At 33.8% G+C, this 19,718-nt stretch overlaps 2 protein-coding genes across 3 annotated transcripts in view; one reads left to right on the top strand and one right to left on the bottom strand.

Moving 5' to 3' along the window:
- Window positions 1-10,079, top strand: part of polrmt (polymerase (RNA) mitochondrial (DNA directed)) — a 66,796-nt gene extending 56,717 nt beyond the window's left edge. Inside the window, 4 exon segments of the mRNA XM_051095008.1 lie at window positions 411-483; window positions 1,220-1,311; window positions 4,605-4,678; window positions 8,349-10,079. Of these exon segments, the coding sequence (XP_050950965.1) occupies window positions 411-483; window positions 1,220-1,311; window positions 4,605-4,678; window positions 8,349-8,398 (289 nt within the window). The 3' untranslated portion in view covers window positions 8,399-10,079.
- A 7,504-nt stretch (window positions 10,080-17,583) lies between these two features.
- The window catches only part of hcn2b (hyperpolarization activated cyclic nucleotide-gated potassium channel 2b), a 33,503-nt gene continuing 31,368 nt past the window's right edge, over window positions 17,584-19,718 (bottom strand). For both annotated transcript variants that reach the window (XM_051094070.1, XM_051094071.1), the window contains one exon: window positions 17,584-19,144. In XM_051094070.1, the coding sequence (XP_050950027.1) occupies window positions 18,264-19,144 (881 nt within the window). In that variant the 3' untranslated portion in view covers window positions 17,584-18,263. The remainder of the gene's footprint in view (window positions 19,145-19,718) is intronic.

Consider the following 19,718-nt stretch of genomic DNA (forward strand, 5'->3'; position numbering starts at 1 on the left):
ATAAATTATCTTAGCAATATTCATTAATAATAATAATAATAATAATAATTGTATTGTATTAACAAGTAATCATTTAATAATTTGTAATAATAATAATTATATAATATAAATTCTTCACTTTTATTAATAGTAATATTTATAGTAATGTTGATTTAAAAGTACAAATTATTTCAGATAATTCATATTCATATAACAATATCAGCATATCAATATTAATACAATAATTAATAATAATACATTATTGTAATGCATTTGTATAATTAATCATATTTGTAAAAAAACAATACATTTTATAATATTAATAAGTTATATTAATAACAATATTCATTGTTTTTGTTATTATTTGTTGGTGTTTTTGTTTGAAGTGTGGTTTTAATAAGTGCATTTTCCTGTTTTCTTCAATCATGCAGGGCTGGTTTGACGTTTGTGTCCGTCCATGACTGTTATTGGACCCATGCTGTGACAGTGGACATCATGAACAGGGTGTGTAAGGAACAGAGCGTTCACTGCCCAGTGTTTTTCAATGCATATTCTTTCAACAGGAATGACTAAGCGGCCCAACCATGTCAGCTTAACGGCCAGATGTTTGCATGCTGAGTTCACCATATGTTCAATAACCAACCCTGTCAGCAAGGGTTATTTCGGTATTGAATGGCCATACCTCTCATCCTCTCAACTGAAGCATTTTTTGGAAAGCTGCCATTAACTAGACTTATCTTCAAATACAAAAAAGCTTATTTACTTTAGCATTTAATCTCATTTACCTCAGCGGATTCCTTTCAAATATTTTAGAACTACATTTTGATAAACAAAAGGAATAATTCACCCAAAAATGAAAGTTATGTCATCATTTACTTACCGTCGTGTTTTTTCAGCAGCTTTACTTACTTTACAGTCACCTTCATTAGATACGTTTAACCTCCATGACACTGAAGCTTAATAACTCCATCTAGTCCCTTGAACCATATTCAGCTGTCTGAATTGAGACTCTTTTTGGACTTTTATCTTTTCCCATCCTTCTCTCCTTCTGTGAGTGGTCTATTGTCTGCGAGTCTTTCCCTGACATGCTTTGTGACCACAGATTCCTCTTAAAATGGGAAAGTTCAAACAGGAGAGAGGTGAAACGTCTGAGAGAAAGGGGAAGCGAGAGGGAGATAGCATTGAAGCCGGCGCATTAGAGTGCATAATGATTGACTGAGTGCTCTTTGTCGCTTCTCAGGTGTGTCGTGAACAGTTTGTGGCTCTGCACAGTCAGCCTATTCTAGAGGAGCTGTCCGGGTTTCTTCTGAAGAAATATTGCAGCAGGCCTCCGTAAGTCCCATTGCACGTTGCTGGTTTTTAACTACTAAATGGTGTTTAACTACTATGATATAATTGATTATTCTCATATTAAGTAAACCGATAAATGGCTGATATGCTACTTTCTTAAAATAAATAAATAAATAAAAAAACACTTAAAAACGTAAATAAAGAGTCCAATAAGGCCAATAACCGATAAATTGTTGATATTATAAATATATGGAAACTATTAAATATCCAACATTAACCGAAAAATATTTTAAAAATATATTTAACCACTTAAATGTTAACTAATGGAGTCCTGATGTTGAAAATTTGGCCGTATACCGATAATTACAGTATCTTCCTGTTTATTGTCAATGACCGATAAATAGCCGATATTACAAATCTCTCCTTAAATTAAATTCTTAAACTTAAACAGTGTGTATAAATACTTTGAGTTTAGAACTAAATATCAATTATTGGCAGATAAATGATAATTTCCACATTAGGTCAGATAACCAATAAATGTTTGGATACTAAAAGTGAATTTGGAACAGGTAGAAACCATTAAATATCTAATATCGGCTAATAAATATCCAATATCAGGTGGTACTGATAAATACAAAAATAGTATTTAACCACTAAACTGCTAACTACTAGAGTGTTGATATTAATATTCGCTGATACCATTAATTACAGTATCTTCCTCTTTATGGCTAATAACCGATAAATGGTGGATTTTACAAATACTATACTACTTAAAGAAACTTCATAAACAGTAATTCTTTGTGTTTAGAATTAAATATCAAATATTGGCAGATAAATGATCATTTCCACATTAAGGCAGATAACCAATAAATGTTTGGATACTAAAAGTGAATTTAGAAAAGGCAGAAACCATTAAATATCTAATATCGGCTAATAAATATCCAATATAAGGTGATACTGATAAATACAAAATTAGTATTTAACCACTAAACTGCAAACTAGTTGAGCCCTGATATTGAAAATTTGGTCATATACCAATAATTACAGTATCTTCCTGTTTATTGCCAATAACCGATAAATAGCCGATATTACAAATCTATAATACTTAAAGACATTTCTTAAACTTAAACAGTGTGTATAAATACTTTGTGTTTAGAACTAAATAGCAATTTTGGCAGATAAATGATCATTTCCACATTAAGGCAGGTAACCAGTAAATGTTTGGATACTAAAAGTGATTTTGGAAAAGGCAGAAGCCATTAAATATCTAATATCGGCTAATAAATATCCAACATCAGGTGATACTTATGAATACAATAATAGTATTTAACCACTAAACTGCTAATGACTAGAGTGTTGATATTAATATTCGCTGATACCATTAATTACAGTATCTTCCTGTTTATGGCTAATAACCAAAAAAATGGCTGATTTTACAAATTTATGCTATTTAAAGAAAATTCATACGCACTTAAAGAGTAATTCTTTGTGTTTAGAATTAAATATCAAATATTGGCAGATAAATGATCATTTCCACATTAAAGCAGAAAACCGATGTATGTTTGGATACTGAAAGTGAACTTGGAATAGGCAGAAACCATTAAATATTTAATATCGGGCAATAAATATCCATAATCAGGTGATGCTAAACTACTAGAGTAGTATTATTAATATTTGGCCGATAACAGTAGTTACAGTATCTAAAAAATAAATGGTCGATATTACAAATAGAACTTTCTTTACTAAATATTTACACACTTAAACAGATTATTTCCTCATTAAGGCAGAAAACTATGAAAGCCTGTTTCCACCACTGAATAAAAAATAATGTTATTTTGACTTTTTATCTCTTACTTTTTTTTATCAGAATTGTAAGATAACTCACAGCTGTGAGTTATAAAGTCAGAATTGCGAGTTATAAACTTAATTTTGAGGAAAATTAGAAAGGCAGAAATTTTTTCAGAAATGCGTGACTCGCAATTGTGAGTTCTAAAGTTATAAAGACAAAGTTTCTCAGAATTGCGAGTTTATGTCTCGCAATGACTTTATGGAAATTCTAAAAAGTCAGATTTTCAAGTTTCTGTCTTACAATTCTGACTTTAACTTGCAATTGCAAGTTTATATCATGAAATTCTGACTTTCTCTGAAATGTGAGATATTAATCACGCAATTCTGAGCAAAAAAAGAATTGTGAGATGTGAACTTGTAACTGTAATTTTAAATGCAATTGCCTTTTCATTTTTATTTTAGTTGTGGAAACAGGTCTTCATAGAAAACCGATAAATCTTTGATTACTAATAGTGAATTTAGAATAGGCAGAAACCATTAAATATCCAAAATTGGCACTTAAATACTCAATATCAGGTGACACTAATAAATACAAAAATAGTATTTAAGCACTAAACTGATAACTACTAGAGTACTGGTTTTAATATTTGACCAATATCAATAATTACAGTATCTTTCAGATTATGGCCAATAATTGATTGCTGAAATTATAAATCTGTTAGTTTTTTTTTTTTCTTTACTTAAAGAAGAAAATAAATACTTAAAAACTATAAGGCTAATAACTGATAAATTGTTGGTATTATAAATATTTTCTGCTTTTGTTTAAAAAAAAAACATGAAAATAGTACTAAAAAGCTAAAGTCAATATTTTCTTATGCTACAAGTGAATTAAAAATCTCTGGAAATAGTTACATGTCCAATTTTTGCTAAGGAATATTTAAAATCAGCATCTAGGAATGAAATGATGTTAAAATTGTAGCTGATACCAATAATTATTTTTAATTTGTAGCTGATCAAATTATTATGAAAGCCCGTTTAAACAACTGAACAAAAAATAAAATGTTATTGCGACTTTTTATCTTTCAATTCAGACTTTTTTTTTCTCAGAATTGTGTGATTATAAACGTAATTGCAAGATATAAAGTCACAATTCTTACTTTTTTTTTCCACAGAATTGATATAAACTTGCAAACTTGCAATTTGGAAAAAAAAAAAAATTCACAATTGCGAGTTTGTAAATTTGTAAATATGCAATTTCCCATTTCTGAGGGAAAAAAAAAGTCACAATTACCTTTTTTATTTTTTGTTCAGTGGCAGAAACAGCTTGCATAAATTATAAACTATTAATACGTTAAAAACTAAAATAAATAGTTAGTGTGCTTAAAAATAATTTCAAATAGACAGTAACAAATAAATATCCAATATCACCTGTACAATAAATACAAAAAAAATCACCAATATCATCTGATAATTTGCTCAAACAAGTAAAATGTTTTGTCATCTATCTGATGGTTCAGTTCAGTTAACTCCAGTTTTCTCTCTCACAGGGTTGTATCCAAGCCAAAGAAGTTTGAAGAGTACTATAAGATGGCACAGCTTCTGGCCAGCGTTCCTCAAACAGGTGAGTTACACCCTGAGCCGTCACTTTCTAACACACAGATCGGTGGCTCGACCTCATCCGATTGACAGCTTGTCAGGTTTAAGGCAGCTTTTTACTGTTGCGTAACGCCTCCCCATCATGCAGAAGCACACATGTGATCTTATGTTCATCAGTGAGATAGATTTCATTAAACTGATGACAATTAATTCTGTCAACTGGTTAATCTGTTTACGTAACACTGGCCGGAAGGAAACACACTGGACAACATGGACGCATTTACAGCGGAATCGCACACATCTGGCACATCAAAACGCTGATTCAGCAGAGACAATATTGCGGGGGCGCTTTTACAACATGTTTAAAAGCTCAGCGTCAATAAAAAACGAGCAATAAGATGATTCATTCGCCGTGAAACGGTGATACACGCACTGATTTTATTTTTGTAATAAAATAGACTAATGGTATTTCTATAGTTTTGATCCTGATGGAGTCACGCTCAGTATTCTTCCAGGACTCCTCTTTGTTCTCACTAATGAAATTGTCTCCCTGAGGACTGTGTGTCCATCCGTGTGTGTCCCATAGGCCTGTGCTTCAGAACAAGGTGACGTTTTGTGCCTTGGTGCACAGGCAAGCAGACCACCCACAATTGTTTGCACAAGATGGTCTCTGCTGAAGTGTTTTGTCTATGTTTATACCTCCTGTGGGATTCATTTCATGTTTACAAGTACGAATGAAATTGATTGGAGTTGAATGGATTGATTAAATAGAGTGGCTTGGTATTGTTTAATATGGCAAAAATTTTAAGTATTCATTGATTTACTTGGTTATATTTGCGTACTTGCACAACAGCACTTTTTGGTCAATCTAATGAAAAGCTTTCAAAGAAATGTCTTTCATAGTTTTGTTTTATTTTAAGTTAAAAAAAATATATATTTTGCAAAAAAAAAAAAAAAAATATATATATATATATATATCCATTTTGGCATTTTCATGACAGTTATGTGTGAAAATAATTGTCGGTTTTCAACACTGATAATAAGAAATGTTTTTTAATCACCAGATCTGCAAAACAGGAATAAATTACTTTAATTACCTTTAATTTAAAAAGGTAATAAATAAACCCTAAAAACTATAAGGTCAATAACCAATAAATGGTTGATATTATAAATCCATTCTGCTTTCAATAAAAAAGGACGAATATAGTACATTAAAAGCTAAAATCGATGTTTTTTTTATGCTACAAGTGAATTAAAAATCTCTGAAAATAATTAAATGTCTAATCACAGGAATAAATTACATTTCAAAAATATATTTAAATAGAAAATGGTTGTTTTAAATAATAATAATAATAATAATAATAATAATAATAATAATAATTCACCATATTACTGTTTTATTGTGTTTTTGATCAAAGAAATGGAGCCTTGGTTAGCTTAAAAACAATTACGTTTTTACATTTACGATTACACATTTTTTTAAATATTACAGCATTTTTGGTATTTAGGCAAAATTTAGTTACTTTTTTCCAATTATAATGTGTTAAATTAATCAAAAGTAGCAGTAAAGACATTTATAATGTTTATGTAATGATTTCTGTTTACATCATAAATGATGATCTTTTGAACTTTTTATTCAAAGAGAAAAATGTATCATGGTTTTCCACAAAAATAATAAGCAGCACAACTATTTTCAAGACTGCTAAAAATCAGCTTTGCCATCCCAGGAATAAATTGCATTTAAAAATAGATTAAAATGAAGTAATAATTCACAATCTTACTGTTTTTACTGTATTTTTGACCAAATAATTGCAGACTTTGTGAACATAAAAACAATTTTTGTGATATTGTTGTTGTTGTTGTTTAGGCAATATGTAATTCCTTTTTTCAGTTATAATGCATTGAATTGATCAAAAGTGTCACTAAATACTTTTATAATGTCAATGTAATGATTTATATTTGAAATAAATGCTGTTCTTTTGAACTTTTTGTTTATGAAAGACAGAAATGTATCACAATTTCCACAAAAATGATAACCACGCAACTGTTTTCAAGACTGAGGCAGTTTGCTGCTAAATTCAGCTTTTCCTTCCTAAAAAAACATTGCATTAAAAAATAAATAAATAAATATATATATATATATATATATATATATTATGTATAGTATGTATATATATATATATATATATATATATATATATATAGTTATTTTAGACTGAAATATTTCACAATTTCTTTTCTTTTTTATCATCATTGGTAAGCATTGTATTCAGGCACAATCTTTTTTTCCTTAAATATTATAAATATTTTGTTGTTCAGTTCCTTTTTTCAATTACAATGCAATAACTTGATCAAAAGTGACAGTAAAAAACATTTAGAATATTAATTTAATGACTTTTTATTCATCAAAGACTGAAATGTATCACCGTTTCCAAAAAGAATAAGAATAAGAATAATAATAATAACAGTGCAGCTTTTTTCAAGACTTAAGTAATAGCTGCTAAAAATCCAGCTTTGCCATCCCATGAATAAATTGCATTTAAAAATAGATTTAAACAGTAAAACAGTTATTTAAACTGAAATATTATTTCACAATTTTACCATTTTTACTGTATTTTTGATCAAAGAAATACAGCCTTGGTGAGCATAAAAACAAATTTTAAAGTGTATTTGTAATGTACGTTTATGCCAACATTGTATTCAGGCACTTTTTTTCTTTAAACATTATAGTAATTTTGTTGTTCTTTAGGCAAAATGTAATTCCTTTTTCCATGAAGTGGCAGTAAAGACATGTATAATGTTAATTCACTTCCACAAAAAATAATAAGCAACAAAGACTGAAGTTATGGCTGCTAAAAAAGTCAGCTTTGCCATCCCAGGAATAAATTGCATTTAAAAATATATATTCAAATAGAAAACAGCTATTTTAAACTAAATATATTTTGCAATATTACTGTTTTTACAATATCAAATAAACGCAGCTTTGTTGAGCATAAGTGACTTCTTTCAAGAACAAAAAAAAATATCTTAAAGGGGTCATCGGATGCAAACTTCACTTTTTTTATGTTGTTTGAACATTAATGTGTGTTGGCAGTGTATGTACAAATCTACACTATAATGATAAAAATCCATGCAGTGGTTTTTAATTAATCTGTAAAAATAATATCCCCTTTTTTCAAATCGAGCCGTTCTCAGATGCCTGTCGGTGTGGGGCTAAATGCGGCTAAAGTAAACAAGCTCGTCACTCCACAGAGAGAAGAGAGGGGCGGGGCGAGCAGAGCTCATTTGCATTAAAAGACAACCCCTTAGAATGGGATGATTTTTGCAGAGCTGATTTTGGCAAGGTAAAAAGGGTGTTGTTTTACAAAACCATTGAGAATTAATCAAAGTATATTAGAGACTTTTCATTAAAACCCTAAAGAATCATATCAACTTGTGGAAAATGGGCATCCGATGACCCCTTTAATCTATATACAGTAGACTGTATTATCAAAGCTATAAATAGCTGTATTACAAAATAAAAATGTACTCATGTATCTGGCTCTGGTGCAATACTGATTTCTTCAATCTCTTATATAATAATTGTTCCAGTCAGTGTAAATGACTTCATAATGAGTGCTAAAATCATCCATTCTGTTTTCATTGTTTCATATCCCATCCTAAAAGACCGTAATCATGTAATTTCTCTCTTGTAGGTGATTTTGACCTGGAAAAGGTGAAAGAATCAGTGTATTTCTTCAGCTGAGGAGCGTATCGCGAGCTGACGGACAGCTTTCATCAGCAGGCTGAGAGCCCTCCACAGACCTCATCAAAACAGATTGCTGCTTTTTACTACATGGAAAAATGTGCGTGACTGAGACCGGATTGGTTGATCTGGTAGATAAGTGAGTGTGCGTGAGCGAGTGAGTGAGTGAGTGTGTGCGTCTGTCATGTCATATTATCATAAAGACATCACTTAAGCACTGAAGCAGAGTTCTGGCGGGGGCGAACAGCAGGAGTCGCCCTTGTGTGCGGGTGCGAGAGCGTGGAAGCGTACACGCGGTCTCCTCTCGGTACGGAGCGGGAACGCTTTCTCGGCGGGGCTCTGATCCGCTCCTTCACTCCTGAGTGCTAACGCGGGGCTGATTAACCACATGATTCTGGCTCTCATCGATTTCAAGTCAGCCCCGTCTGAAAGGCCCTCTCTGACATTTCCACTTGGACATGATTTACTCCCAGCATCCCCCCACAGCTGGCGGCTCTCACATTCACAGCCAGCGAAAAAACGCGAGGATATTTATGATAATAGAGCACCTTTAGGAGTATTTTGGAAAACTTTCAATGACGTTGTGGCGTCCTTTTTTTTTAAAGGACTCGAAAGCGCTGTGTTTTACGATCAAAGATGTTTTGATCCATTGCCTGCTTGTCGGAGAATGTATGGCATTCGGCGAGAAATAAAGTCGATATTTTTGCACTCCGGGTGTGCGAAAGGTTAATTGTTATTGAAATTTCAAGACCCGATAGCTTGCTTCAACAGCTTTCTTTCTGTTTTCTGGATTTTGAAAGCGTTACAAAGGGCAATGCGAGACGAAACCTATCCAACGCAAGCCTACACTTGATTACACGAGAATTGACGTCAAAAGACCTGCTCATTTCCTGATCCGCCGCGTGGGAAGTTGCCCTTACAATAATAACAGCTCATGCGCTTAGAGCTATTTGCCGCCACATATTGTTTTAAGACACTTAGCGTCTATGTTTCCTCAATTTACGGGAGAAAGAAATTCAATTTCACCCGAGTGTGATCAGATAAACACGTCTTTCCACAGCACGACCACCAGTTTAATGCGATTCACAAGCAAGTGACTCTTATGAAGTAAATAAAACACTCAGAAGACAAACCTAATCCTTAGCTGGATAAATCATTTAATCTGTCAGTGTTACAGAATTATCTGATTTGCTGATTCATTGAACCGCTAGTCTTGCTTTGCTCGAAATGAAGGAAGAAATGGTTTGTCTACTTAGTTGAGCTTGTAGTGTGATAAACACGTCGGTCTACAGCACAAACACCAGTGTAATGTAATTTTATGAACGAGTGACTCTTATAAATTGATTCTTTTAATGAATTGCTAAAAAATATTCAACAACTGTCAGAATCTTTCACTGAACCTCAAGTAATGTGAGCCATGATTTGCTCAAAAATATTCACAAACCCTCTTTGAACCATTTAAACTCTAAGAATTTAAAATTCTTAGCTGAATGAATCACTGTCAGACCAGTGATGATTCATTCTATTCTTTGATTCACTGAACTGCAAGTCATTTCTTGCTTACTTGAAATGAAGCAAGTAATGTTTTGTGTACACTTTTAAAAATTAAAGTTTTTAAAAGGTTCTTCACAGTGATGCCATAGAAGAAGCATTTTTGGTTCCACTAGAACCAGTCAAAGATTCTTTAAAGAACCATCTCTTTCTTACCTTTTTATAATCTGAAAAACCTTCTTTCGCCACAAAGAATCTTTTGTGAAACAGAAAAGTTCTTCGGATGTTGAAGGTTCTTTATGGAACCATTTAGACAAACAAAGGTTCTTTTATGGCATCGTGATTTTTAAGAGTGTACTTAAAGGGATAGTTCACTCAAAAAAATGTAATTGAAAAAATTGAGTCCTTGGTTCATTTTTGGAACACAAATTATGTTCATGTCTTTCTTTCTTCAGTCATAGAGAAATAGTTTTTTGAGGAAAACATTTCAGGATTTTTCTCCATATAATGGACTGTTATGGTGCCCCGAATTTGGACTTCCAAAATGCAGTTTAAATGCGGCTTCAAACGATCCCAAATGCGGTTGTAAACGATCCCAGCCGAGAAAGAAGGGTCTTATCCAGCGAAAAGATCAGTTATTTTAATAAAAAGAATAACATTTATATACTTTTTAATGCCAAACGCTCGTCTTGTCTTAGTCTGCATGGACTGTTTTTGTTCCGGGTCATGACAGCCATGTTCATCTCATGTTCTCCCTCAACTTCAAAATCGTCCTATATTGCTGTTTTACCTTTTTTGTTAATGGTGTTTGATCTTCTTTGCATGTTCACGTTGCAAAGACTGGGTCGGAAGGTCGGAAGTTGGAAGTTGAGGGAGAAAATATGGTTTTCTGACATACCCTAACTCTCTTGAGCCAGAATACACAGAGTTCATGGAGAGAAAGGCAAGACCAGTGTTAAAAAAGTAATAAATTGTATTTTTTTAATGAAAATAACTGATCGTTTTGCTAGATAAGACCCTTTTTCCTTGGCTGGGATGTTTACAACCACATTTGGGATTGTTTGAAACCACATTTAAGCTGCATTTTGGAAGTTCAAAATAATTTATATGGAGAAAATAATTTCTTTATGACTGAAGAAAGAAAGATATGAAATCTTGGATGACAAGGGGGTGAGTACATTATATGTGAATATTTGTTTTGGAAGTGGACTTCTCCTTTAATGAGGCTCAGAGGTGGCATGAGTCCAGTCAAATTCATAAATTCATGCTGAGATTAATGATATAACATTTTGAATATAGAAATACTAAATGATTTAAATAACTAAAAAAATACTTAAAAATGAAACTAAAGCTGCCAATAGGTGGCGGCAACTCACTGATTTAATTACTGAATCATTCATTCATTTGATTCGTTCGAACAACTGATTCGTTCAGGAATAAAGCAAGTGACATCTTTATGAATGGGAAATTGAATCATTGACTCACTAGATTCGTTTAAAAACACACGTTCGTTCATAAACGAAACACTGCTGTGTTTGAACAGAGATGCGCAGTGGCTCATTTGTGACTTTTTTCAGAATATTTTTGATGGTGAAACTGAGCACAGGCAAAAGTGTTATAGTCAGACAATGTAAGGCACTTAATATTAATTTATTGTTTATTTAACTGTTGTATTAAATATCTAATTTACAAACTCACTTAAAAGCTGTCACTCATCTTGGTGATCTCACAAAGTTCCATTATAATTAATGAAGCTCTCTACGCTGCACAATCTCTTATTTACACTCTGTCTACACTTTGTTTATAAAAGGATTCATGAGATATGTCTGTTATACATTACTCAACGTTGTAAAAACAAGCAGAAACCTTTGAAGCTCCCCTCAGCGCAAACACAATTATGTTGAAGCTCTCAGATTTTATCCAGTATCTTAACTTGTGTTCTGAAGATGAACGAAGGTCTTACAGGTTTGGATCAACATGAGGGTGAGAAATTAAAGGAGAAGTCCACTTCCAGAACAACAATTTACAAATAATTTACTCACCCCCTTGTCATCCAAGATGTTCATTTTTATGGTTCAAATTACGGTTTTTGAGGAAAGCATTTCAGCATTTGTCTTCATATAATGGACTTCAATTGTGCCCCCGATTTTGAGCTTTCAAAATGTAGTTTAAAGCCCTTTGAAGCTGCATTTAAACTACATTTTGGAAGTTCAAAATCAGGGGCACAATTGAAGTCCATTATATGAAGACAAATGCTGAAATGTTTTCCTCAAAAACCGTAATTTCTTTACGACTGAAGACAGAAAGACATGAACATCTTGGACGACAAGGGGGTGAGTAAATTATTTGTGAATTGTTCTGAAAGTGGACTTCTCCTTTAACAACAGAATTTTCATTTTTGGGTGAACTATAACTTCAGCACTTGAGTTTGGCTTTTATGAACTGATTCTTTCAATGAATCACTCAGAAAGAACACAATTAGTTTGAATTCACTGCTAATCAGAGTTGAATTTGCATTGTAATTTAGATAAACGTCTTTCTACAGCACAACCACCTATGTAATGTGATTCACAAACAAGTGACTCGTATGAACTGATTCCTGTGAATCATTCAAATTTAAATGGAATCCGTAGCTGAATGAATCACAGAAATGCAAGTCATGTTTTTCAGTCAAAGATTCTCATCATCTAAATTTCACTGCAGAGTAAATGCAAAATTGCTCTCAAATCAAGTGATTGGATGAAACTCTCCACTTAATCATTCATAAGATGACTCAAAGTCTTTAGCAGCAGTCTGAGAAGTCACTTAAAGCAATGACCAACAAAAAGAACGCCATTTTCGTACATGATTGTAAAAGACGCGCCACTTTTACAATCATGTTAATCACTTCGCTAAACCGTCATTGTGGACTCTTGCATATAAATTGATGAATGAATGCATAATACATTTTTATTTGCATCGATTGGAAGAACCACGTTTACAATTACCTATTCTTCTAATGAACTAAAAGTCTGTTTCTGCTTTTTTATGCTTTCTGCTATCCCAACAGCATCCTACAAATAAAATCAAATAAAATGCTTTATTAGTACCTGTAAAAGGGCTAAAATAGGCAACTTCCCTTTGTAAGACACGCACGGATGGACATGAGATGAGCAGATATCTTTTAGCCCAGTGACTAAAGTGGCTATCTCAGCAGTTATGATTGAAATGGAGATAAAAGCCAGCTGGGCTTAGATGCAGTCTTTTAAATTAATTAATTATTATTTTCCAGTTGATGTGGTTACTTCTGCTGCTCCTTATGTCCAAAACATCACTAATGGATCTGAGAGATGACTGCATGCCAGAAAAAAAGAAAAATTGTGTCTGTGTTTTATTATTATTTATCATTTTTCTTATTATTTATGATTCTTAGAAAATGATTTTATTTTATTTTATTATTATTTATTTATTTATTTATTTTTTTTGGCAAAAAAACGTCATTGTTAAAACTTTCTTTTCTCTAATAATTGTTTTTGTTTGTTGTTTCCAACCAAAAAAGGATAAAAATCTTCTGTAAATTTTTTTAAAGAAAGATTTTGCAATATTTTATTTGATTTCCTTCTCCTTTTTTTTTTTACCCAAAAACTTTTTTTGAAGCATTTCTGGTTTCTTTTTTGGAATGTACAATACCTTTCCAAAAGATATAAACAATTTCTTTGTGCTCAACAGCAGATTGATTGAAGTTGTCACAGAGGTGCCTTCTGAGAGAAAGATGCCTCTCAAGGGTTCACCATGTCACATCTTTCAACATCTTGAGTAGACTGACCACAAGTTGAACATGCTGACACACTGTCAACTCAGAGAAAGTTTAAGAAAGTAAGTTGCGTTCAAAATCAGAAGTTTGCTTTTTTTTTTTTTTTTTGTAGTTGGAAGTTTAATAACTGTCAGCTTAGACATCAGTCAGGGTCTCAGGATAAAGTATGACTACAAAACACACAACGGGTACTTGGGCAAAGTTTTTAAAATGAGATTTGCACATTTTTGAGGAAGATAATAGCTGGTGATGAGAGATGGGACTGTGGTTTACTTCCATTCAGGACCTTAAGAAAATTCAATTGAATTTCAGATATGCTGGACCAAACTATGGAAGCCTGTTTCTGCAACTAAATAATAATCAAAAAAAGGTCATTGCAACTTTTTCTCTCACAAACCTGACTTTTGTTCTCGTAATTGCGAGTTTACATTTCGCAATTCAGATTTTTTTCTTCAAATTGTGATACAAACTCACAATTCTGACTTTTTTTCTCAGAATTGTATGATATAAAATCACAGTTGCGAGTTATCAGTAGTGCGTGATATGAATTTGCAATTGTGAGTTTGCAAGTTACGAGTTATTAATTTAGAATTATACTGTATATGGAGATATAAACTCACAATTCTCAGAACATATCAGTCTTTTTTCCCCATCAGAATTGTACTTTATAACTCGCAACTGCGAGTTTATATCTCATAATTCTGAGAAAAAGAGCCAGAACTGGGGAAAAAAAAGGTCAGAATTGGCAAAAACAAAGTTGAATTTGTGTGAAAAAAGTCAGAATTGCATTTGTTTTGCAAGTTTGTATTTCAATTCTGAGAAAAAAAAAAGTCAGAATTGTGAGATACAAACTCGCATTTGCGAGAAAAAAATAAATATATTTTTTTATGAGTTTATATCAAGCAATTCTGACTTTATAACTCCCAAATATGAGTTTATATCATGCAGTTCTGAGAAAAAAAAACTCAGAATAGTGAGATACAAACTTGCATTTGTGAGAGAAAAATAAATATTTTTTTATGAGTTTATATCAAGCAATTCTGACTTTATAACTCCCAAATATGAGTTTACATCAAGCAATTCTGAGAAAAAAAAGTCAGAATTGCCAGCTATAAACTCACAATTGCGAAAGTCAGAATTGCTTTTTTTTTTTTTTGTGCGAGTATCTTGCAATTCTGACTTTATAACTCGCAATTGTGAGTTTGGCTCATGTTTATATCATGCAGTTTTGAGAAAAAAGTTAGAATTGCAAGCTAAAAACTGTCGAAATTGCTTTTTTTGTGTTTATATCACGCAATTCTGAGGGAAAAAAATTTAATTGTTAATACAATTCTGAGAAAAAAAAGTCAGAATTGCGAGTTTATATCATGCAACTCTGAGGAAAAGTCAGAATTGTGAGTTTATATCACACAGTTCTAAGAAAGAAATAGAATTGCGACTTTATATCACGCAATTCTGAGAAAAAAAAGTCTGAATTGTGAATTTATATCACACAATTCTTAGGAAAAAAATTGAATTGCGAGTTTATATCATGCAATTCTGAGAAAAAAAGTCAAAATTGTGAGTTACAAGCTCACATTTGTGAGAAAAAAAGAATCCCACTATTCTGACATTATAACTCCCAATGAGTTTCCCATGAGTTTAAATGATGCAATTCTAAGAAAAAACAGTAAGAATTGGCAGCCATAAACTTGCAATTGCGAGAGTTAGAATTGCTTTTTTTGTGAGTTTATGTCTTGCAATTCTGACTTTATAACTTGCAGCTGTGAGTTTATATCACGCAATTCTAAAAAAAATAGAATTGCTCGTTTGTATTATGCAATTCTGAACAAAAAAAATTATATTTGCGAGTTTATATCATGCAATTCAGAGAAAAAAGTCAGAATTGCAAGCTATAAACTCTAGGAATTGCAATTCTGAGGGGAAAAAAATTGAATTGTTTATATAATTGCGAGTTTGTATTATGCAATTCTGAAAAAAAAGTTTAGAGTTTAGATCATGCAACTGAGGAAAAGTCTGAATTGTGATTTTATATCACACAGTTCTTAGAAAAAAATAGAATTGCGAGTTTATATCATGCAATTCTGAGAAAAAATTCAGAACTGTGAGTTTATATCAATTCTGAAAAAAAGTCAGAATTGTGAATTTGCAACGTTACATTTTTATACATTTATTTTTTAAAGTATATATCATGCAATTCTGAGAAAAGAAAAATATAGCTCACAATTCTGGCTTTTTTTGCTCAGCATTCCATGATCTAAACTAGCAATTCTGACTTTTCTCAGAATTGATATAAACTTGCAATTTTTATATTGTTTTCCTCAATTGCATGATATAAACTCACAATTGCAAAAGAAAAAAAATCTGACTTGTGAGATAAAAACTCATATATGTGTGTGTGTATATATATATATATATATATGTATATGTATTCTGTGGGTAAAACAGGCTTCCATACCAAACATCACAGGACTGAGGTAATGAACTGAAGTTAAATCAAACAGTAAGTAAATTTGACCCTAAGCCCATCATTATACACCTTTATTTCACGCAAAGCTGCAAAACAACCTCAGGCTCTTATATCATCTTAATTAATGGAACACTGTTTGTTAAGTACCTTCATCACAAGATGTTTTGAAAGTTTATTCAAACAAATCAGCAGAACGGCTGCTAAAAACATAGCTCTTTAATCAAGGTACTCATGAAAAAGCGATGATAAATCAAATGTATGCAGAGGTGTGAAAGTTAACATGCAGCGTGCCCTCCAGTAACAAGTTTAATAATAAAACATTTTTTCCTCTACTATAATGCATAGTGTAACGTGTGTATTGTTAATGATAACCCGAACTGAGACAAATATTTTCTCATGGACAAATTGTAAACTTTATTGCTTGAAATATTACTCAGAATTTGGCAAAAAAGTAACACTTGGCATATACTGAATAAAATCAACATCTGTTTTTGGTGCAAAACTGAGGACATGTGCATCATTAAAAGCAGCTATAAGATTGTTTAATCAGCTTACGGGGCGGCACCGGTTTGTGCACAGCGGAGTCCACAGGGAATCATTTAAAAGACTGTTTTCACAAGGTAAAGACATTTGGATTTTTCTCAAAGTCATCAAAAGTGAACTTTACACCCTGCATACGAACAGTCTGATGCTATTTTCAACCACCTGCCCATTTTGTTCTTTTTCAGAAGTCATAAACGATCAATTCACGCTTGTCTCCAGGATGCCAAGAACAAATAGGAGCAGCCTATAGTCTCTTTCAATCTGTAAAATGGTAAGTAACAGCAGAATATAAATAGGTTTTCAAGGATTCAAAGGACGAGAGGACATCAGACCTCATTAGGTAGCCATGGCGAGTCAGTTATTTAGTGCTTCAAAACAATAGATAGCAAAGAGACTATTCGTCGCCTGATGGATTTCGTCACATTTCAGAGAAGGGGGTAATCACCTCAAATGTACTCACTCGCATAACCTCACTAGCCCTCTAAAATTTGCAGTCCTCCTCAAAACTGCTTAGGCTTTGAGCGTTAAGTCATATCCTTGCGCTTTGTTTGTGAGACAGGACAATTTGTACAAACAGGACAAAGCCACAGTCTTGGAAATAAATAGTTCATTGATTATGAAAAGCTGACCTTTGAAAACAAAGCTACTTAAGTCCTTTGTAATTAAGACTTAAATGCATTTGAATGCACCGGATAAGGGCAAATTAGTCCCCCTGTCGTTAAACTTTGTACTTCAGCAGCATAATTAGCTTGAAATTTATGTGGTATTCACTTCCGTTAATTAGGAAACTATTGATTCATTTAATTGTCCCAAGTGAAATGTGCTCTGTTGTGGGACAGCTAAGAAAAACACACACATATGGTCACACACACAGTATTTTAGTCAAAATCAAGGCAATGAAATTATATTTGTTTTTATCCTTTCATTTCATTTGACACACTTTTACATGTCATCTCATGTTAACATTTTCCTTTGGCCCAACTTTGGTCTGAAGGAATAAGACAAACACATGGACAGCAGTTCCAGTAAGAATACATCCCGTTTCGAAACCGGTTTGAGACTCTTGAGCCGTCGAATACAGTTTTTCTATAACAATTCTAATATTGCGCATTATAGGTTAAATATCTATCGTCTAGCCGGTTCACGTTGAGTCGAGGGAGTAAGCTCCTACATTGTGATCGGAAGCAAACTGCTAAGTACCGGTATTCAGAGACATATCAGTTTGCATCATTTGAACTACAGTATATAAAAGGGAGTGGTACATTTGTAATCTTTGTGAACAGCTACAATAAAGAAACTCATTTCAAAGAGGCAAATTGTGAGGGTGGAAGCTACATTGATGTTTATATCATGGGTAAAATGGAAAAGTTCCAATCGTGGTAAGAATGATACAGACATGTTCTTTTTATACTATCCAGTCTCGAGGGTTCGTTTGCCCTTGTGGCCAGTCACACCACATACATTCTGAGAGTAAAATTCAAAGGTGTGACAGGGTAGGGAATAGTACTTGGTGAAGGAGAGTCCACTCCGTTCCTAAACCAAGAAAGAGCGCGTCAACTCTATCGTGGTCACAAATTTGACGATAATCTAGATCTGATGTGATGTGGTTCAGTTTCTGGGAGACTGATTATTGAATCCTTCTTGGGCAGTCCTGAATCCAAGCTGGGTCTCATCTGGGGGAGCGAGGCGGGAGGAAATGCACCTACAGACATTTGATGGGGTAGTGCCATTCTTGGTGGGATACTTCCTCTAAGACCAGTAGGGCCTGGGAGGTTCTGAGGGGGACCGATGGAAGTGGAGGAGACTCTGGTGGACTGGGGAGGGCTTGGGGCGACTGGCTGCACGATGTCATGGGGTAAGGATGGCTGGGAGGCGGACAGGGCACGGGCGTCCTGGCTTAGAGTGCTCCTTGGGACCGGTGGTCGATGTGTGGGAGTGGGGACGTGTTGCTGTACAAGGGATAACTGGGAGCCCGAGGGTGCTCCTGGTGGGCTAGAACCATACTGGAACGTTCGACCAGTAGCTGCCAGAGGGCTGTGGACAGGTGTGCTTGCAAGGGCAGAGGCGAGGGCTAAGGTGGAGTACTGGGAGCCTGGGGGTGTCTGGCTCTGGACCACCTGGAAGCGCCGCACCATGCGGGGAGACTGGACAGCCCCAGAACCCACTAGAGGGTTGCCCATCTGGGGACAGAAGCTCATGGCAACAGCATGCTGAAGGCTAGCAATGGCAGAACTTGTCGAAGGTTGACTGGAAGGTGCAAACATGTTCCCATGAGTCGAAGGAGTCATGGACATGGCCCTGGGCCTTTGCATGTCCCCTTGTTTCACCAGTTTAACCATTTCCCGATCGTACTTCACTATCTCCTGGATCATCTCGTTCTCACGGTTGTTGAAGACGCCAGAGTTCAGATCATGTTGTACTTTGTGCATCAGGATGGAGTTCTTCTTGCCTGAAAGGTACAAATTGCCATCAGTTTGCCTGTGTATCAAGCTTTTAACTTAAATATCTGTAACTAGGTCAGAATACTGCAGTGAAGTATGTCTAATAGTACCAACAAATTAAATGTTTCATTCTTATAGCAGTGAACCCATTACACTCTACTCCATTAGGCTTGGTGTATTTAGTAACTGTCAGACATAGTGAAGCACTGGCTCAATCTGAAATGACATAATACACTTAATCTTTGTCTCATTTTCCAGGTGAAGTGATTATATGGTGTTAAGAGTAATTGGAAATTTGCTTGACATGCACGATGTGGAGCACAATGTGGATAAAGGATGGATTACAGCGGTCAACCAACCAATTAGTCCAAGGGTGTCGAATCCTGCTCCTGGATCAAGCAAAGTTTAAGATGTATTCCTACTTCCTATTTCTACCAAACCTGTAAGACCTTCGTTTATCTTCGGAATGCAAATTAAGATATTTTTGATAAAATCCGAGAGTTTTCTGACCCTGCATAGACAGCAACGCAACTACCACGTCCAAGGTCCTGAAAGGTAGTAAAGACATTGTTAAAACAGGCC

This window comes from Labeo rohita, chromosome 22 (assembly GCF_022985175.1).
Source record: "Labeo rohita strain BAU-BD-2019 chromosome 22, IGBB_LRoh.1.0, whole genome shotgun sequence".
In the NCBI taxonomy this organism is placed as follows: Eukaryota; Metazoa; Chordata; class Actinopteri; order Cypriniformes; family Cyprinidae; genus Labeo; species Labeo rohita.